The 19476-nt window shown below is 57.0% G+C and overlaps 3 protein-coding genes across 11 annotated transcripts in view; 2 read left to right on the top strand and 1 right to left on the bottom strand.

Annotated features, from left to right (window-relative positions):
* The window catches only part of CAMTA2 (calmodulin binding transcription activator 2), a 17043-nt gene extending 10968 nt beyond the window's left edge, over positions 1 to 6075 (top strand). For 4 of the 8 annotated variants that reach the window (XM_045293504.1, XM_004716139.2, XM_045293500.1 and 1 more), the window contains 12 exons: positions 539 to 654; positions 1339 to 1523; positions 1769 to 1847; positions 1979 to 2201; positions 2424 to 2728; positions 3643 to 3839; positions 4056 to 4239; positions 4406 to 4477; positions 4582 to 4602; positions 4782 to 4951; positions 5074 to 5148; positions 5253 to 6075. In XM_045293504.1, coding sequence (XP_045149439.1) covers positions 539 to 654; positions 1339 to 1523; positions 1769 to 1847; positions 1979 to 2201; positions 2424 to 2728; positions 3643 to 3839; positions 4056 to 4239; positions 4406 to 4477; positions 4582 to 4602; positions 4782 to 4951; positions 5074 to 5148; positions 5253 to 5316 — 1691 coding nt within the window. In that variant the 3' untranslated portion in view covers positions 5317 to 6075. Of the gene's footprint in view, positions 1 to 538; positions 655 to 1338; positions 1524 to 1768; positions 1848 to 1978; positions 2202 to 2423; positions 2729 to 3642; positions 3840 to 4055; positions 4240 to 4405; positions 4478 to 4581; positions 4603 to 4781; positions 4963 to 5073; positions 5149 to 5252 lie in introns of all 8 variants that reach the window. The other 4 variants (XM_004716140.2, XM_045293502.1, XM_004716138.2 and 1 more) reach the window with 2 other exon arrangements.
* On the top strand, positions 5679 to 10681 carry SPAG7 (sperm associated antigen 7). Its single transcript, XM_004716141.3, has 8 exons — positions 5679 to 5837; positions 6214 to 6328; positions 9103 to 9170; positions 9364 to 9452; positions 9583 to 9667; positions 9817 to 9906; positions 10007 to 10163; positions 10282 to 10681. Exons 1-8 carry the CDS (start codon positions 5679 to 5681, stop codon positions 10389 to 10391), a joined length of 873 nt encoding a protein of 290 aa, XP_004716198.2. The 3' UTR covers positions 10392 to 10681.
* A 636-nt stretch (positions 10682 to 11317) lies between these two features.
* Positions 11318 to 18556, bottom strand: ENO3 (enolase 3). Of its 2 annotated transcripts, none has more exons than XM_004716135.3 (12): positions 18470 to 18556; positions 17538 to 17624; positions 17033 to 17128; positions 16830 to 16888; positions 16620 to 16689; positions 16102 to 16235; positions 12967 to 13189; positions 12660 to 12857; positions 12260 to 12461; positions 11748 to 11856; positions 11553 to 11611; positions 11318 to 11473 (listed from the first exon to the last, which is right to left on the bottom strand). In XM_004716135.3, exons 2-12 carry the CDS (start codon positions 17620 to 17622, stop codon positions 11404 to 11406), a joined length of 1305 nt encoding a protein of 434 aa, XP_004716192.1. In that variant the 5' UTR covers positions 17623 to 17624; positions 18470 to 18556; the 3' UTR covers positions 11318 to 11403. The 2 variants fall into 2 exon arrangements, with proteins under 2 accessions (XP_004716192.1, XP_030742368.2); XM_030886508.2 differs by having other exon boundaries at positions 17538 to 17627; positions 18470 to 18537.
* Between the last annotated feature and the right edge of the window lie 920 nt (positions 18557 to 19476).

Below are 19476 nucleotides of genomic sequence, written 5' to 3'. Positions count from 1 at the left end.
GGGGGGAGGCATGGACATGGCTATTCATCTGTCACCTTCCCTTCCCCCACCAGCCTCTTTGTGGACAGCTGTGGGGGGCCGGGAGGAGGGGGCAGTGCCTTGACATATCAGTCCCTGAGCTCTTTTGGCCAGTGGTTAACAAAGAGGAGGGACCCTGGAGTCCTTCAGCCCTACCATGGGGGACAAAGGTAGTGTCTGGGGCCAGGAGGACTGGCAGAACGTGTCACCTGGCAGAGGTGGGATCATGTGTGGATGCTGTGGTTTGGGGTGGCTGTGGGCTTGGCGGCTGTTTTGGAATTCCTACTCTCTTGGTAACTTCCAGGAAACTGCTCTGTGCGTCCCAAGTCCTGGTCCTGCTCTGTGGGTGGTGCTGAGCCGGGGGAGCACTGAGTGCCAGTGGGCTTCATTCAGGTGTGCGGGTAAAGGAAGAGGAAATTCCGTGTCTTCACCTCCCAGGTCTTGGGGCAGGTCAAGCTGTGGTGTTCAAAGCCTCATCTAGACCCTGCCGCCTCAGCCTCCCACCCCCATTTCCCCACAGACAACCAGTTTCGCATGTCCATCCTGGAGCGGCTGGAGCAGATGGAGAAGCGGATGGCCGAGATCGTGGCAGCCGGACAGGTGCCTTGCCAGGGTCCCGACACTCCTCCAATCCAGGTACTTCCATGCGGAGGTCTGCGGCAGAGAACAGAGAGGATCTTTCTAAAGAAAGTGACTCCAGCATATGACTCTCCTGTCCCCAGCCTCAGCCAGTTGTCCCTTCTCCCTGACTGACGTCACCTTGCTCCCACCCCCACCCCACCCTGTGGCAAGAGTGGCTATTCTGGGCACCCTCTTGGCATGACAGGCCTCTGACTATTTCTGGTCTGAAGAAGGGTGGAGGTGAAGGCAAGGGTGGGGGAGGGAGGCAGGAGAGTTGGGGCTTTGACGCGCCTTGGGTCCTGAGTCTCTGAAGTAGGAGTAGTAAGGAAGGGCTCAGAGGAACGTGGAGTTCCGAGGGGGAGAAGCCATCTGTGTACTTGCTGCTAATCTGAGCCAACATGAGGGCACAATGGAGGGGGTGAGTGGGGGGGGATGCGGGGGCGAGGCCTGGCTGCCAGAGGGGCTGTTGCCGGTTGGCTATGGGAGTGGGGGACACTGAGGCTACATGGGAACCTAACTGGGAGGACACATGGGTGTCCTAACTAAGGAGGGGGGGCTGTCAAGAGGTCCTGGTGCTAGTCTCAGTGGGAGTGGGGGCCAAGAAGGCAGAGTGAGCAGCTGGGAGGACTCATAGGGCCAAAGCCATCCCAAACCAGGGCCCAACTCTTAGGTCTCTGCATAAAGGCATGTGTTCTGCAGGATGAAGGCCAGGGGCCCGGGTTCGAGGCCCGGGTGGTCGTCTTGGTAGAGAGCATGATCCCACGCTCCACTTGGAGGGGTCCTGAACGCCTGGCCCATGGAAGCCCCTTCCGGGGCATGAGCCTTCTGCACCTGGCTGCTGCCCAAGGCTATGCCCGCCTCATTGAGACCCTGAGCCAGTGGCGGTGAGCAGGGGTTGTGGGGAGGGGACCTGGGCAGCCTCTGGGACTGTGTAGGAACTGAAAGCCCTGGGGCCCTGTTAAAAAAGAACTGGGGCCTTTTTTGGGAGGAGGGGGAACTGGAAGTGGACTTGACACTTTGATTCCTTAAAGTGCTTCTAGACAACTTGCTTCCCTGCCTCTTTTCTCTGGGATGTTCCCATTCTGCCCACTTCCTCCCTTCACTGGGCCCTGCTGTCCCTCTCCCCCAGGAGTGTGGAGACCGGAAGCTTGGACTTGGAGCAAGAGGTTGACCCGCTCAACGTGGATCATTTCTCCTGTACTCCTCTGGTGAGTCCACTGGACTCCTGAGTACACATGGGAGACAGTGCAGCTGAGGGCCAGGAAAGGGACAGGAGTTGCAACCTAAGGGGACACATCTCCCCCTCCCCCTCCTGCCTTTGTCCCTCACTGTTCCTCAGATGTGGGCTTGTGCCCTGGGACACCTGGAAGCTGCGGTGCTCCTCTTCCGTTGGAACCGCCAGGCGCTGAGCATTCCTGACTCGCTGGGCCGCCTGCCCCTCTCCGTGGCACACTCCCGGGGTCATGTACGCCTGGCCCGCTGCCTTGAGGAACTGCAGAGACAAGAGGCTTCCACCGAGCCCCCGATTGCCCTGTCACCACCCTCCTCCAGCCCGGACACTGGTGAGGGCTGCCCCGACACTTTGGGGGAACCATGTGGGTGGGAGATTAGGCCAGGGCAAAGCCAAAGGGCAAGAGAGAGTGGGAGAGGAGGCAGAGGCAGGGCAAGAGCCAACAGGAGCCCGAACAGACAGCGCAGCAAAAACCACCGCGGGTGGGGACGTTGAGACTCCTCGCAGGGGTGCGGGTGGCTCCTGCTGCCCTCACTCTCCCTCATCCTCGCAGGTCTGAGCAGCGTCTCCTCGCCCTCGGAGTTGTCAGATGGCACCTTCTCGGTCACATCGGCCTATTCCAGTGCCCCAGATGGCAGTCCTCCCCCTGCCCCTCTGCCAGCCTCTGAGACGATGATGGAGGAGATGGCCCCAGGCCAGCTATCCTCTGGTGCCCCAGAGGGCCCCCTCCTCCTCATGGACTTTGAGGCCACCAACCTCAAAGGGCCCCGGCCCTCCCATGGTCCTTCCCCATCAGCCCCGGAGGAGGGGGCTGCCCCAGAGGAAGTGGACAGCCTGCCCACCGTTGATGTGATCCCGGTATTACTGACAGGGATGGCGTCAGGAGGGTGGGAGACGGGTGTGCTGACCTGGTCGGCCCATGAGACAGAATCACTCGGGCTTCAGTTTGGGAAGGGGCCATTCTCACCCCCATTTGGACGCAGGCAAGTTAACAGTGTGCTCCTTTGTGGCCTAGTGACTCAAGACAGCATGAGGCACTGGAGCCTGGAAGTTGTGGGGCATATCTTCCGTTAGAGTGAGGTTGTAGGGCAGCTCATCTGTTGACCCAGAAGGGCTCTGGCTCTTGGGGAAGCAGGGTGACAGAGGAGTCCGGCAGTGCATAGGGGCAACACCAAAAGAGGCTCATGGAGTGAGGGGACTCTGCAAGACCACTCTCCAGCGTACTTCCCTGCTTAGGACGTGCCTGCTTTAGGCAGCCACTGCATTAATGAGGCAGCAAAGTCTGTGTGTCAGAAATGTGGGGGCCGGCACAAGGAGAGTGGCCAGCAGGAAGTGTTGCAGAGGTCAGGGTGTATGGTTGGCCAGCCCTGGGCCGGTTCTTGGAGAGCAGAGGGGTGTGGGGCCTTTGTGGCCAGGACCATGGGCAGACCTGGATGGACGGGGTGGTGGGCATGGAAAGACAATAAAGTCTACATTGGCATAGCTCCTGAGCCCCCACTTGGGAGTATGTCCTTCCTACCCCACTTCTCCCACAGCTTTTGAACATAGATGGCTGTATCCCTAAGTCCTAAGTACAGTAAGTACAAATGAATGAGCCCGGAGCTGTGGCCTACAAGATCAAGTGAGCAGAGGGAGCTGTCCCGGAGGCCTTGGCATCTAGAGGCGAGAGCAGGATGGGGCACGCCCGAGGCCCAGGCTGTAGCTTTGGCAGAGTAGAATCCTCTGGTCATGGAAGCCCCTCAGGTGCTCACTCAGTGGTTCTTTTGGTCCAGGTGGACATGATCTCACTGGCCAAGCAGATCATCGAAGCCACACCAGAGCGGATTAAACAGGAGGGCTTTGTGGGGCTGCCAGAAACCAAAGCCCCACTTCGGGAGCGGACAGGGGCCATGGGACTTAGTGAGACCATGTCCTGGCTGGCCAGCTACCTGGAGAACGTGGACCATTTCCCCAACTCAGCCCCTCCTAGGTGACCAGCTTGGGACAGAACTTCAGAATTCTAAAGGGGAATATGGGAGGGAAGGAGGAAGGGGGAGGCTTCCCACAGCCCTTCTCCCTTGAGAAGGGGTCTGGCTTCTCAACTCTCTGGCTGGTGCTTGGGTGGGGGCAGGGGGTTCTCCCTTCAACTCTAGGTCAGAGAGAGCCCAAATGCTCTGTGACACCCTCTTCTCCCCACCCCCTGCAGCGAGCTGCCCTTTGAACGGGGCCGCCTGGCTATCCCTCCCGCACCTTCCTGGGCAGAGTTTCTCTCCGCGTCTGCCAGCGGCAAGATGGAGAGTGACTTTGCCCTGCTGACGCTGTCGGATCACGAGCAGCGGGAGCTGTACGAGGCTGCCCGAGTCATCCAGACAGCCTTCCGGAAATACAAGGTCTGGGCCGGCTCCTTGGGGAGGGATTACCATCTACATCAGGGAAGAAATCGAAGTGATCTAGACGGGCCTTCCGTGGGGGAAGAGCCAAGGGGCCCCTGGCAGGTTAGTCATTAGGCAGGACATTAGCCTCGTGAGCACGTGGTGAGACTTCTCATCCCACTAGGGCCGGCGGCTGAAGGAGCAGCAGGAGGTGGCAGCCGCTGTGATACAGCGCTGTTACAGGAAGTACAAGCAGGTAAGCCCCTTCTGTGGGAAGCCTGTCCTCTGCCCCACCTCACTTCCCAGCCCAGAGCATCCAGGATGCTGCGGGCCTTTTAACTCCCCTTCTCTCTCCACAAGCTGACCTGGATTGCACTTAAGGTATCAGGCATGAGAGCTGGGTGGGGGGTGCGAGGTGGGCCCGTGGTGAATGGGTCTTCCCAAGAGCATGGGGTTTAGAGAGCCAGTAAGGCACCAACTGAACTTGGGGGGTGGTGTTGTTGATATGACCTGCAGGGTCTTAGTTCGCTTCAGCCTGCTTCTCCTCCCCACCCCTGCAGTTTGCCCTCTACAAGAAGATGACCCAGGCAGCCATCCTGATCCAGAGCAAGTTTCGCAGCTACTATGAACAAAAGCGGTTCCAGCAGAGCCGCAGGGCTGCCGTGCTCATCCAGCAGCACTACCGCTCCTACCGCCGCCGGCCCGCGGGTGCCCTGCCTGCCAGGAGCAAGTACGGCCCAGGTGCCCCAGCCCTGTGCCCACCCACTGAGCCCTGCCTCACCACCCTCCAAAGGGCCTTGGGGAGATGCCTGGGTGCTTGGCAAGGCCTCCCATCTTTGTTTTCTCTCCCAGAGGCACCTTTCTCACTAAGAAGCAGGACCAGGCAGCACGGAAGATCATGCGATTCCTGCGACGCTGCAGACACAGGTACTGGCACCGAGCTCCTTGCACTGTGCTCCGACACCCCAGCCCACCCTCCACAGACCCGCAACCTCAAGTCTCCTGACACCCTCCCCTCCCTGTGTCCGCAGGATGAGGGAACTGAAGCAGCGCCAGGAGCTGGAAGGACTTCCCCAACCCGGATTAGCCACCTGACCACCCCAGGGCGCTTCTTGCAGTCTTAACCAGGGAGGGCCTCCCGGAGGAGGGGGAGCCCCCCCAAGTCGGCAGCTTTGCCCCCTTCACCTTTGTGGGAGCCCTTCCTGGGTCCCCACCCTGGTCCCCTCTCCCAAGTGCTGAACGCCCGCCCCCCCACGCCCTCCTCACACCCTGGTCGTACCTCTCGATCACCCCCACCTCCCCACCCTGGCTCCAGAAGACCTGGGCCCCACATACCTGCATCTTCAGCTGTGACCTACGGAGCCCTGCCTGCCCCTTCCCCGCCCCTCCCTGCCTGCTCCCCGGACTCGGCCCCCTCCTGACTTGCCTTATTTATTATTTGTTCGACTCGTCTCTGAATGTATCAGCCACAGCCCCCACCTGCCTTCGCTGCGGGCGCCCCTCGGGTCGCGAGGCTGCCCATGCCCCCACCTGGCTCCGCATGTTGGCGTCCGTTCCCGTCCTGCCCCTGTCTCCCATCACCCAACTCTGGCCACCAACCTCGGGGAGCCCCCAGGGTAAGGGGGCTGTACAGGAACGCGTTGCGGAGCCCGCCCCACCCCGAAGGGGACGGGGCTTGTACATAATGTACCATACAGAGTATAGTGAAGAATCTATTTAAGGCGCCGCGGGGAGGCCGCACGGCCAGGCTCGCGGTTCCCCGGCGCGGCGAGGGCCTCCTGCTGGCTCCACCAGCACTTTGTACGTGTGCATGGGCTTGGTTTATACGAATTGCCATTAAACATCACTGCACCAGCCAGCCTCCGGCCTCTGTCTGTGGGGGCGGGGCCTGGGCGGGCCTCGGAACGGCGCCAGACGGGGCGGAGCGCGAGCCCGGATTTTCGCCTTCCGACTCGTTTCCGGCCTTAAAGGCATTGCGCCCTTCCCTTTAAGACGCACCGCCTCCTCTCAGTCTCTCCCAAGATGGCGGACCTACTGGGCTCTATCCTGAGCTCCATGGAGAAGCCTCCCAGCCTCGGTGACCAGGAGACTCGGCGCAAGGCCCGAGGTGAGGATCCCAAATTCACAGCCGCCTCTCTTCGCCTAGTTCTCAGGACCGCACGCTTCCCTCTATGGACGCTCCTGCCTCCTCAACCTTGAAAGACCCCTCACAGGCCCCCTTCCGCGCCCCCCAGAGTCTCCCAACAAAGCTGTAGACCCGCCCGCGGTTCTTGGCGGACGAGGATTGGCTGTCTGGGCCATGGCCCCGCCCTCCTCCCGTTTTCCCTTCCCCTGGCTTCCGCAGTTCTTGTTTTCAATTAGTCTGCCGGCCTGCCTGTCCGCTGCTGGCGTGCCCTGACTGGTGGCGTGCCTCTAGCCCCACCCATCTCATCGTCTTCCTCTCCGCTTGGTCGGATTGGAGGAGGGAGTATTTGGCCGAGGCTAGGCTCCGCCCACCTCCCGGCCCGCCTCCCACCCCCCTTGTCTCGATTGGATTCGGGGCCTGTCCATTCACTGTCCTTTCACCTTTATTGGTTACCTCAACTTAAAGGCCTACCTCCTAAGTCTTGGTCGACCTTCTCGGCTGACCCACCCTGCCTCAACATCTTCAATTGGCTGCTGGGTCCTCTTGGGCCCCTGAGGCCCCTCCTCAGCTTTGCTTTGTAGCTTTCCACGCCTAGGCGGACCCGTGGTGTTGATTGGACGGATGGGACTGTCCCGGGCCTGTCCTATTGGCCGTGGTCCCCCCGCCTGTGTTCAACGTGGGACTTCCCTCCCGGCGGCCCCAGGAATTGCGCTGCCCGCGTTGGGTGCGGCCAGGGTGGTGGTGGTCGAGGCCGCCTTTGGGCTGCTCGCTGGGCGGCTGCTTGGGAACGAAACTGGCAGAAAGAGCTCAGCTTCCAGCCCCGCAGGCCTAGAACAAGGACGCGCCTGCCCCGCCCCCACCGGGTCCCGTTTGCCTGAGGGGAGCCAGAGCAGGCAGGGTGCCTTCGAAGAGGCTGCTTAGTGTCCAAATGCCATCCATCACTTACTGAACGCCTGCAGTGCGCTGGGGGCCAGGAGTATCCTCAAAGAGGCCGCAGCCCCAGGCCCATACACTGATGAAGCACCAACTAACTGGATAATAAATGCTATAAAAGTATTGCCTCTCTTTCCCCTGTGGAGGGGGGAGGGGGCCTCCCAACCTACCGTATCTTGGTCTGTGAGCCTGGCTGAAGAGTAGGTAAGAACGCAAACCCACTGCCAGCACGATGACCCTGTAGGACAGACTCAAACTGCCCCCTGGAATGTCTTCAGACAAAACTGTCATACAGGCGGGCAGACAGCCTCCTCTCTCTCCCACACTGTGGCCTGTGGGTTTGAACCCTCTGATCTTGGGCTAGCAGCCCAACAATTAACCCACCGTGCCAGCAAGGCAACTTTCAGGGAGTGGAACAAAGGGTTCCAGGCAGAGGACTGAGGAGGCGATGGCACCATGGGAAAGGGTACATGCTCACTAGCCACACATGACAGTAGAAGGCTCAAGTGCAGCGTTTCGCCACTTGCCCGAGGTGACCCAGCGAGTGACACGGTTTCACTGAGATGTAACTTTGGAGCCAAGGCTCTTCACCATAATCCCTTGCTGCCTCCCTAGATGGAGAGCGAGGACTCACAGCATTTAGAGAAGCTGTCAGTGGCGAGGCGTAGGTGTGTGGTGCTGAAGATAAGTGCTCTGGAGTTGGGGAGGGGGTGCCCGTGCAGCGGGCAGTTCTAGCTGGGCAGGCCCCAGGACCACAGTGGGATCCCTGCCTTTAGGAGCACAGATTCTAGCAGGGGAGCCTACCAAATAAAAAGTTGCATTATATTTGTTCTCAGCACCTGCTGGAGTGGGTGTCGGAAACAAATGCTCTTGGAGCTGGAAGAAATGAGTAAGTGACACATGGCCGCTCTCAGTTTGCAAGGAGAGGAAAAGCGTCCCCTGCAGCAGGAACAACATGTGCAGTGGCATGGGGTGACTAGGAAAATGGAAAGCCGTTCATTGCAGCTGGAGGGATTCAAACCCTGAGGGAGAAGTAGGCTCTGAATGTATAAAGGATGTGAAAAGGCAGAAGCAAGGAGAGGGCCGATGGGGGGAAGAGTGGGAGTGGGGAGGGCCATATGTTCCAGGCCCCAGAGGCAGCAAGTTTCCACTGTGGGGGCAGACAGGAGTAGACTGTGGCCTGCACTCCTCCCCATAGCGCCCTGCCCCAGGGCCAGAAGGGGGCTGGTGCAGACGCAAGAAGGACGTGAGGGAAGAGGGTTCAGTAAGATCCAAAGATGGGGTGTTCCTTTGCAGCTACGTTGGACACCGGTAGTCCCCAGGAGCAGAGTCTCAGATGAGCCATTTCAGCTTCCTCCTGCTGCCTCGTAGAAGTAGGAAGTAGGGGTGTTTCAAAAGATAGGAAGTTAAATAATTTCCCCCTTGCTAGGTAGACAATGAGATGATAACCTCTTTGAGGCCACAGGCTTGGCTTGTCTTCCTCACCTCCCCAAGTTCTTGGTTTCTATTGTTCTGAGTATGCCATGTGCGTTAAATAAATGTCTGCTCATTGGTTTCCCCGGTGGGGCTGGGAAATGGGGTTCTGATCTGTCACCCCTGCTGAACCAGGAGCCCCTGGACAGCAACCCCGGGTCTCAGTCATCTTCGGGTTCCAGGGCCGAAGATAGTGCCAGCTCTATAGAGCAGACGTCAGTAACTGCTGGTGCATGCACCGCCTGTCTGCTCTGGCCAGCCACCTCCCAGACTCCCTATGAAGCTCTACAAATTCTCCTTGCTCTCGCCGCTCACCGTGGCCTCACGCTGCCATCATTTCTCGCCCCCAGAGCAGGCTGCCCGCCTGAAGAAACTTCAGGAGCAAGAGAAACAGCTGAAAGTGGAGTTTCGTAAAAGGGTGAGAACCATTGGAGAGGTCAAAGGCGGCCCACAGGAAGGACTTCCTTAGAATGGGAAGGCTGAAGGCTCTGCCGTCTCGAACACGGCTCAGGAGGTGGCATGAAGGCTGGGAAAGGCGTGGGGAGGTCAAGAAGGCCCAGTCGGGAGTGGCGCCATCATGTTATATATTCTTTCCTTTTCCCTCTCTGGAGATGGAGAAAGAGGTATCTGATTTCATCCAAGACAGTGGGCAGAACAAGAAAAAGTTTCAGCCGATGAACAAGATAGAGAGGAGCATCCTGTGAGTGTCCCCAAGCCAGAGGTGGCAGGGCCTGGGGGGCTTGAAGGGCCCAGTGGGAAGCCCTTCAGAGAACAGCACTAGGAACCCCCATGGCTCAACAGCTTCTATCTTGTCCGCCTTCCCTCTCCAGACACGATGTGGTCGAAGTGGCTGGCTTGACATCCTTCTCCTTCGGGGATGATGATGACTGTCGCTATGTCATGATCTTTAAAAAGGTGAAAGGCCTGAGGTCCTTACTCCCTCCACTCCCGGTTTTTGCCTGTGTGCCACCCCCCACCCCACACACACACACCCTCATCTCCCCTTTGTGGAGGAGACAGAGAAGACATTTATATGGGACGGGCCTTGTGATCCCCTTCCTCAGGAGTTTGCACCCTCAGATGAAGAGCTAGAGTGCTACCGGCGCGGAGAGGAGTGGGACCCCCAGAAGGCTGAGGAGAAACGGAGGCTGAAGGTGGGCTTTAGTGACTGTCCCTGGAGACTGACAGCCAACCGCCGGCAAGGGGCCAAGGTTCAGGCTCCCAAGCCTCGGTGTCCTCCCTGTGCACATCTAGGAGCTGGCCCAGCGGCAGGAGGAGGAGGCAGCCCAGAAAGGACCCGTGGTGGTGAACCCTGCCAGTGACTACAAGGACAAATACAGCCACCTTATCGGCAAGGGGGCAGCCAAGGATGCAGCCCACATGCTACAGGCCAACAAGACCTACGGCTGTGGTGAGGGCACAGTGAGGAATGGGGAGGGCTGAGGGAAGAGCACAGCATGTGGGGAGGGGCTGTGGAGGCAAGGCACAGGCCCCCAGGCACTCCCCAGCCACCTCTTCTCTGTCCCCAGTGCCGGTGGCCAACAAGAGGGATACACGCTCCATCGAAGAGGCCATGAACGAGATCCGAGCTAAGAAGCGTCTGCGGCAGAGCGGGGAAGAGGCGCCACCTACCTCCTAGGCACCCTAGCTCCCCCCAGGGCAGGGCAGGGAGGGACAAGGCTGCTGCTACAAGAACCCATCCTAGAGCCCCCACCTCTGTTCCACCCCCCTCCTCTCCCTTGGGCTGAGGAGGACAGGTGTTTGTGTCACTGCTGGAGTCTGGACATGTGTGTGGTCTGTGTCTGTGTGCATGTACGTGTGTGCAAGAGTGAATGCACAGGTGGCTATTTAATCTGTATTATCCCCCATTCTTAGACTCCTCTTCCCCCAGGGGTTACGTAACATTCAATAAACACTGTTTGGCCCGGAGTCTGGCTGTTTTGTACGGAGAAGGGCGTTCTTGGGGTCTCTGGCAGAGAGGAAGCGAGATAACTTCAGGTCAAACAGCACAGAAGTACTGTCTGTACAGATGCTGGTTTTATAAAATACAGCCTTTTAAGAGCCATGCTCACTACCACTAGGATACCTGGCTCGGGTCCTTGTGACCTGGGGTGTCATTTAACCCTCCCTAAATGGGGCAATCATGGTGCCCGCCTGATGGAGTTGTTTCCGGAATTCCACAGAGCACAGTGTCTAGCTTTCAGAACGGTCGCTGGAAGCCCCACAGAAGTGGACGTGGCTGCCATCACACAGTCTTTGGCCTGCAGCTCTGCAGTCCACTGATGGACTGACTGACGGGCCCCTCTGGTCTAGCCTCCAGACCCTTGGGCCTCCACCCCTGCTCCCCTTCTGGAGCAGACTCCTTGTTCCCTCATTAGCTTCATTCACATATGGAACCTGCTTCCATCACCTCCTCTCAAAATGTGGATTTTTCCCTTTCGTTCTAGATCCTGCCCAACTTCTCTGTGACTGAGTCCCCCTACTTCCTGGTTTCAGGAGATTATGCATTTGTTCTCTGCCTCCCCAGACCAACCCTCCTCCCTCCCACAGAGCAGCAGGGCTGTATTGTGGGCATCAGTGTTTATTTCCGGGGAGAGGCTCCAAGGCCTGCATCTGTCCTGGGGCGGGGGGCGCCTTGGGTCTCCAGCTTCTCACTTCGCCTTCGGGTTACGGAACTTGCGTCCAGCAAAGACAGCCTGGTCCCCAAGAGCCTCCTCGATCCTAGAGGGCAGAGAAAATCAGCGCTGCTGCTAGCCAGCCTATCGGCCTGGGTTCCTCCGGCCCACTGGACCCATAGTACCTCATGAGCTGGTTGTACTTGGCCAGGCGCTCTGAGCGGCAGGGGGCACCGGTCTTGATCTGAGAAAGAAATTCGAATTCAGAAGATGGAAAGAAGGGGCTGGGCTGGGTCCCCAGGCCACAGACTGGTGGTATCTGACCCAAGGCCAAGGTCCCGGTCCCCGGAGGGAAGACAGTAGAGAGGAGTCAGGCGTACCTGTCCAGTGCAAAGTCCTACCACCAGGTCAGCGATGAATGTGTCCTCAGTCTCCCCGGAGCGGTGGCTCACCATCACCCCCCAGCCATTAGACTGAGCTAGTTTGCAACTGAATAGAGAGGGACTTGATCAGGCCTGGGGGGAGCTTCAGGGGAAAGGCCAGCAGCCGAGGAGCTTTCCTCCTCCAGTCTTGGGCAGTGCTGCCCAGCGAGGCAGTGGCATTTTGAAAAGGGCGGTGACTGACTTCTTGGGGGAAGTGGGAGGGGAGGGGGACTCCCGACTTTGAATATGGGCTCCTGGGATGCTAGGGGGAAGAAGAGAGAAAGGAATGGCATCTGGTGGTACAGAGGAGCATGGCAGAGTCACATGGGCCAAAAGTCTTTGGGGTCAGGAGGGTTCGAATGGGGCAGGGGTGGGAGGGGGTGGACCTGGAGTTTGGGGACAAGGTTGTAGCTGGAGTGGTTGGGACAATAAGGGGACTAGGGGGAGCCCTGGGACCAGCAGTAACTCACGCCTGAATGGACTCCGTCACAGAGCCGATTTGGTTAACCTTCAGCAGCAGGCAGTTACAGGCCTTCTTCTCAACGGCCTGGGCAATCCTCTTGGGGTTGGTGACAGTGAGGTCATCTCCCACAATCTGGATGTCGACCCCCTTGAGGAAGGAGGTCCAGGTGGCCCAGTCATCCTGATCAAAGGGGTCTTCGATGGAGACAACTGGTGGGGTTGGGGAGCACAGTCAGCAGACAGAGGTCAGAAAGGGCCTCGTGGAGGAGTGGGAGCCAGAAGACTGGGGAGAGACAGTGTTCGGACCCAGGACTGGAAGCACCTGAGGTGGCGGTGCTGGAGGGCAGTAAAGTCCATGTTTATGGACAGTGGGTGGGGACTGGGGCAGGGGCAATGAGGGGGTCTCACCAGGATAGTTCTTGATGAAGCTCTTGTACAGCTCCCCCAGTTTCTCCCCAGTAATGTGCCGTGCGGGGTCATCGGGTGACTTGAAGTCCAAGTCGTATTTCCCGTTGCGATAGAACTCGGAGGCTGCCACATCCATGCCAATCACGATCTTGTCTGGGTAGCCAGCTGCTTGGATGGCCGTCTTCAGCAGCTCCAGGGCTGGGGGTGGGGGGCAACAGGAGAGGACCTGAGGCTCGAGGGGTTCCCTTTCTGTAGTCCTCATCTCTGTGGGAACCCTGGAGGTCTGCTCTCCCCAGTGAGTACTGACCCTCGTTGTTCTCCAGGATGTTGGGTGCAAAGCCGCCTTCGTCACCCACATTGGTGGCATCCTTCCCATACTTGGACTTGATGACCCCCTTGAGGTGATGGTAGACCTCCGCACCGATGCGCATGGCTTCCTTGAAGGAGCTGGCCCCCACGGGCAGGATCATGAACTCCTGCATGGCCAGCTTGTTCCCCGCGTGGGAACCCCCATTGATGACATTGAAAGCCTGGGAAGGGGATAAGAGTGCGCAGACCTGGAGTAGGGCAGCATGAGGCGCCCAGGAGGGCTGGGGTGCCCCGGTGGCATTTCTCGCTTCCCTATTGGGAGCTGAGTAATTTTACTACTCTTCGTTTCTATACAATGGGAATAGCACCTACTTCCCTACAGGATCTTTTGCTGATACTTGAAAGCAAGCCCATAGGGTGTTCCTGGTACATACTCGTGACAAAGGGGACAACAGGAATAACTAATGCTTATGTAACAGGATTGCTGGGAAGTGGAATCAGCACGTTGACCGTGCTCTGTGCCAGGGACGATCCCTGGGTGGTGCAGTTCACGCTTGCTCTGCTAACTGAAAGGTGAGCAGTTCAAAATCTACCCACAAGTAAGGAAGAGAGGTCTGGCTAGATAGTTCTGTAAGCTTTTCAAGCCAAACTCCCGGCCACCCAGTCGGCTCTGACTGACAGTGGCTCTATACAACAGAGGAGAGCTGCCCTGTGAGTTCCTGAGACTGTCACACTTTAGGGCAGTCACAAAAACCCTGGCTCTCCCTCGGAGTGGCTTGTGGTTTCAAACTGCTGACCTTGTGTTTCGCAGCCCAACACACAACCACTACACCACCAGGGCACAGGAAACCCTATTAAGTGAAGTTCTGCTCTAAAGCACAAGAGTCACCATGGACTGGAATTCTCTCAGAGCTGGTGAGTTTTGTTCTGTTTTGTTTTGCTTATACATTACAGGTAGTCCCTGTCCTAGGATGGAGTGTCATTCCTAAGTCAGTTAACTAGAATACCTCTCTCTTTCGTTGTCTTTGGGGTGTGGTGTTAGAATAAAAGCATTAGCAAGCTGTGTGCTGCTGTATATAGTACTAATAAGGCATTTTTTTTTCTTCTAAAAATAGCTGTAAATGTGGTTTGTCCTAATTGCATACTTCTGAGGGGGCTACCCACTTTGTATGAGCTCATTTCATTCTTAAAACACCCTACGGGGTGTGATGTAGCAACGATGAAAAATACAACTTTCCTCTAGTTCCTAAATGCTTCCTCCCCGCCCTCACTATCATGATTCGAATTCTACCTTGCAAGTCTGGCTAGACCAGAGGATGTACACTGGTACAGGTAGGAACTGGAAATACAGGGAATCCAGGGCGGATGATCCCTTCAGGACCAGTGGTGTGAGTGGCGATGCTGGGAGGGTAGGGGGAGAGTGGGTTGGAAAGGGGAACCAATTATAAGGATCTACATGTGATCTCCTCCCTGGGGGACCGACAACAGAAAAGTGGGTGAAGGGAGACGTCAGACAGGGCAAGATATGACAATAATAATTTATAAATTATCAAGGGCTCACGAGGGAGGGGGGAACGGGGAGGGAGGGGAAAAAATGAGGAGCTGATGCCAGGGGCTTAAGTGGAGAGGAAATGTTTTGAGAATGATGAGGGCAATGAATGTACAAATGCACTTTACACAATTGATGTATGTATGGATTGTGATAAGAGTTGTATGAGCCCCTAATAAAATGATAAAAAAACAAAACAAAACCCTACGGGTAAAGTTCTATGCTGACCTATAAGATCACGGAGTCAGAACTGATTCAATGGCAAAAACCAAACAAACAAAAACACCCTCACTGTCATTAAGTCAATGGCCGCTGATAGCGGGATAGGACTATAAGACAGAGCTATAGGACAGGGTACAACTGCCTCTGGGAGTTTCTGAGACTAACTTCACTGGAGTAGACAGCCTCAACTTTCTCCCCAAGAGCAGCAAGCTGTAGGTTTTGAACTCCTGACCTTTCAGATCGCAGCCCAACTTGTAACCACTGCACCACCAGTGCTCCTGACTCAATGGCAGTGGGCGGGCGGGGTGGGGTAGGGTGGGGGGAAGGGGTATTATTACCTTATTTTACAAAGGAAGAAATTGAGGCATAATACATGTGTTGAATATAGAGTTGCTGTGAGTCAGTATTGACTGGATGGCAGCGTATGCATAGGTGCACGTGTATGTGTACGTGTGCAGAGAAGCCCTGGTGGCAGAGCAGCTACACTTTGGGCTGCGATTCTTTAGGTTGGTAGTCCGAAACTAGAGAGAGAAAGAAGGGGCTCTCTAGTCCTACAAACAGTTATAGTGCTGGAAACTCACAGGGGGCAGTTCTACCCTGCCCTATAGGGTGGCCATCGACTCGTGGACAATGAGTTTGGCTTTGTTTCTTTTTTTGGCCTGTGTATACATATAACTTGCCTAAATTCACACAATTAAGTGAAAAGGCAGTTAGGATTGGATCCCAGAAATCTGCCCCTGCAGTCCATGCGCTGATTCAATCTGCCTAATAAGTAACAATAAATGGTAACATTGAGACAGTTTCAAAGGGATGCGGTAAAGAGGGCACTTGGCTCAATCGCGTTTAAAGGAGCTATCAAGAAATGCCTGGATTCTTGCCATTTTAGAAGCTCTCAGTTTGATGTGAGGGGGCCCTTGGCCAGGTGCAACTGAGGTTGGAGTCATTCATTGCCGGGGCTGGAATGTGAAAGGACCGGGTTGCATTACAAGGGAAGGAAGCACAGGGAGTCTGAGGCAGGCTTTGGATTGTAGGGGCAGGGAGGGGCTGAACTAACCGCAGTGTCAGAGGCTTGATTTCAGAAAACAGCTTTCTGGAGCTGGTTCTAGAAGGTGGGTTTTCCAGAAGCTATTTATGGACCTGCAGGAGGCCTGGTGGCATGGTTGCTAAATCTCTTGGCTGCGCACCATTAGATGGGCCTTACGCACCCACCGGCCACTCAGCAGGAGAAAGATTCATAACCTTGGGTACTCTAAGGGACTGCTGCTCAGAAGTAGAATCGCCTCAAAGGCAGTGGGTTGGGTTTTGTTGGAAACACCCTGAGCGGGATCTGTCACTGGGATCTGGCAGGGCAGATGCACTCACAGGCACTGGGAGAACGAGATCTGGGTTCCCAGCCAGGTCTGCGATGTGGCGGTAGAGCGGAACCCCCTTCTCGGCTGCTCCCGCTTTGCACACGGCCAGCGACACGCCCAGGATGGCATTGGCCCCAAACTTGGCTGGATGGAGGCAAGTGGGAAGAATACATGAGCTCTCATCTCCTCAAACACCCTCTCTGGTAACCCCGGAAAAACCCTGAGCCCAACACCACTGGCTGACAGATCCCTTCCTCCCCTCCCCCTGCACACAAGCTCTGGGAGACCCCTGCCCCCCACCCGGGGGAATGTGTCAGCTTCATGGCTGCACTCACAGCCCTGCAGAGGCCTGGCAGACAGCAGGCACCAGGAAATGCTTGTGGAATGAATACAAATCCATCCAGCTCTGATGGGCCCCCAAACGGGGGACACAAAAATAATCCCACCAGGCCTCGGGCCCTGGACTTTCTTTCTCCTCCCCCACCTGCACCCCTTTCTTCCTTCACCCCTCCCCTCTCCCTCACTCACACTTATTCTCGGTCCCATCCAGCTCAATCATAAATTTGTCCACTTTTTCTTGATCGACAACACTTAGTTTCTGGAAGGGCAGGTTTGAGGAGAGAAGGCAGGGGTCAGATTTGTCAGAAGTTAGGGCATGTCTAAGAGAAAGGAGGCAGGAAGGCATGTGGGGGAGAGGGGAAGTGGCCGAGGGAAGGGGGAGCAGACCCCTCCACTTGCCTTTTCCAGCAGAGCAGGGCCTAATGTCTTGTTGATGTGTTCTACAGCTTTCAGGACTCCTAGAGAGGCACGTGGGGTGGGGGTGGGGTGTGTGTAATTCAGAAGGGTTCTGGGTCTTCTAATTAGGCTTCTTCCTGGACAATCCCACCCACTATGAGCTTCAGTTCCCATCCTCTGCCCCTCCTGCATTGGCCTCTCCTCACCTTTCCCCAGGTAGCGCGATTTGTCTCCATCTCTCAGTTCCAGCGCTTCGTAGATCCCAGTGGAAGCTCCGCTGGGCACAGCTGCTCGGAAGCGGCCTGAACACAAAAACCAAACCCGTTGTCCTGGAGTGGACTCCCTAAGGACGAAAGAACTGGCCCCATCCTATGGAAGCAGACTGTCATGTTTTTCTCCCACGCAATAGCTGGTGGGTTCAAACCACCTACTTTCCCATTAAAGAGCAGCAGAGCTCTTAACCCCTGTACCACAGGGTTCCTTCATTGGAGGAGCTGGGAGACCACCCAGAGTCCCCTCCACACCCTCAGGACTGAGGCAGGGCCCCAGGAGACAGTGCAGAAAGGCACATGAGCTGGGAGACAAGGCCCTAGGGAGGAATCTGGAGTAGGGGCCCCCAGAGAGGAGAGGAGGTGACTCAGAGCTGGGGTGGGGTGGGGCAGTGAGGGGACAAATAGGGCTGGGGTCTTCCAGAGCATAAGTCTGTGTTACCCTTGGCTGTGTACAGGTCCACCTCAACAGTGGGGTTGCCCCTGGAGTCCAAGATTTCCCGGGCAAAGATCTTCTGCATGGCCATGACTGCTGGACAGGAGATGGGTGTGAGCATGGACAGTTGATCCTATAAGGAGCCAGCAATCCCTTGCCCTTTAACAGTCTTCCCTACCCTAGGAAGGCAGGTGCTGGAGCTAAAAATATCCCACAGAAAGGTCACAGACCAAAGTGGCAGGCAGAGCCCCCTCTCCAATTCCATCCCTACCCTAAAATGGGGAGATACCGACTTAGGAGTCCAGATCACAACTGAACCCCTTCCCCGACCTTTCTAGGGGTCCTCCTTTGATTCGACCAGTCAGGCCCCCACCCCCATCCCCAACCTCATTTTCCCAAGACCTACACTTATGCTTCAGAGTTAATACTTCCGGTCAAGCAATCAATTCGCCAGGGCATCCCAGCCCTGGCAGCTTCTCCAGCTATTTGGGCTTACCTTTTCCTGCTCCCAATGCGCGCTCACTGCCATCGGCTCTATTCCAATTCATAGTGACCCCACAGGACAGAGTAGAACTGCCCCGTGATGGTAAATCTATATGAGTGTAGAAAAGCCTCATCTTTCTCCCATGGAGTGTAGAGTGGTAGTTTGGAACTGCTGACCTGCTGACCTTGCTCAGAGATCCCAAATTCCCCACCTAGCTCCAAGTGTAACTACCTTCCCTTCCCATGCCTGCCTGCCTCTATTTGCGACCTTTTCCTCTATCCTGTTTCATTGCCTGCGCTCAGAGTTCCCCCTTGCTGGTTCCAGCCCCTGCAACCTTTCTCAAGCTCCCCCAGCCCCAGATCGGGGAAAAAAGAAATGCCCTATCCTGCTCCAAGCCAGCACCGCCCTCACCCTCCACCATCCCCATCCCTTGGGGCTGGAAGATTCACCAGACCTGCGATGTCTTCGCTGGGGCTTGGGGTGAACTCGGAGTCTGGGTGGCAGCTGGGACAGTGGCAGCTTACCCCCTCTCAGGCTGGGCATTTATCCTCAGCCACCCTAGCTTCACCAGCCCCGCCCCTCTCCATATCCATCCCTCCACCCGCCCCCGCGCGCCATACCAGGCTAGTAGCCAAGTGCCCACTGAAGCCTAAAGTGTGAACATGTCTTTGGTTCCAGGATCAGCCCCATTCCTGAAGGCCAGAGGCACCCCCACCCCCACCCCCGAAAGTACTTCCTTTTCAATCACCTCTTAGGAGTTGCAGGAAAGAGGCTGCAGATTGTGGAGGGGGTCTCCCCCTCCCCCGGAGTATACTTCCATTTTGAAAGGCTGAAGAGGAACGAGTGCCCTTTAGGAAAGGGCAGGGGTAACCTGAGCCTGCAGGGTTGGGGAGGGGGCCTGGGAGAGGGGCTGAGGGATTGACATCCACACATGCACAGCTCACTGGGCGCCTTCCAGCTGCCTCTCCCCCTCACAGGGGAGCAAGGGGGGGATTCTGGGCAAGATGTCCGGTCTAAGTCTACCTACAACCAGAAGGCGAACGGGTCTCACCTCCTAGGGTCTTCCTCATAATGGCCATACCAGACTCCACCCCACCTGACCCAGTACAGGCCGGCAAAGGGCAGGGAGACAAATTTAGATGCGCCCTCAGGGCTGGCGTCACACCCGCCAGATAGCGCTAGGGCAGCACTTAGGGGCCTGAGTGGGCTGTCGGTCAGGAGCCCCTTTCCCCGACGACTGCGGGGCTCGTTGTTGAATGCAGAGTGAAAAAGAAATGAATGGACCCGAGCATCGGAACGCCGGCGGGCGGCCTGGCGGACAGCCCTGAGCGTGCTCCTCCAGCGGGTCTCTGCACTTGGCCACGCCGCGCCCTGGCAGCGCCGAGTGGGAAGCGTCGGCGCCAAGTTCTGCCCGCAGCCCCAGCCTGGGAAGGGCCGGCCTCCGGGGCTCGGGCGGCGAGG

Source organism: Echinops telfairi, unplaced genomic scaffold, assembly GCF_000313985.2.
Source record: "Echinops telfairi isolate 266 unplaced genomic scaffold, ASM31398v2 ScPeMD7_2010;HRSCAF=2546, whole genome shotgun sequence".
Classification (NCBI taxonomy): domain Eukaryota; kingdom Metazoa; phylum Chordata; class Mammalia; order Afrosoricida; family Tenrecidae; genus Echinops; species Echinops telfairi.
This window is presented reverse-complemented; position numbering and strand designations above follow the sequence as displayed.

What these genes read in the sequence shown, in the direction of transcription:
- SPAG7 (XM_004716141.3), top strand. Translation starts at nt 5,679, where the DNA reads ATGTATCAGCCACAGCCCCCACCTGCCTTCGCTGCGGGCGCCCCTCGG. An exon ending in AAGTGGAGTTTCGTAAAAGG is followed by an intron (nt 9,171 to 9,363) that starts GTGAGAACCATT and finishes CCCTCTCTGGAG; the next exon opens with ATGGAGAAAGAGGTATCTGA. An exon ending in ATGTCATGATCTTTAAAAAG is followed by an intron (nt 9,668 to 9,816) that starts GTGAAAGGCCTG and finishes CCCCTTCCTCAG; the next exon opens with GAGTTTGCACCCTCAGATGA.
- ENO3 (XM_004716135.3), bottom strand. Translation starts at nt 17,622, where the DNA reads ATGGCCATGCAGAAGATCTTTGCCCGGGAAATCTTGGACTCCAGGGGC. An exon ending in ATCGCGCTACCTGGGGAAAG is followed by an intron (nt 16,889 to 17,032) that starts GTGAGGAGAGGC and finishes GTGCCTCTCTAG; the next exon opens with GAGTCCTGAAAGCTGTAGAA. An exon ending in GCCCTGCTCTGCTGGAAAAG is followed by an intron (nt 16,690 to 16,829) that starts GCAAGTGGAGGG and finishes CTGCCCTTCCAG; the next exon opens with AAACTAAGTGTTGTCGATCA.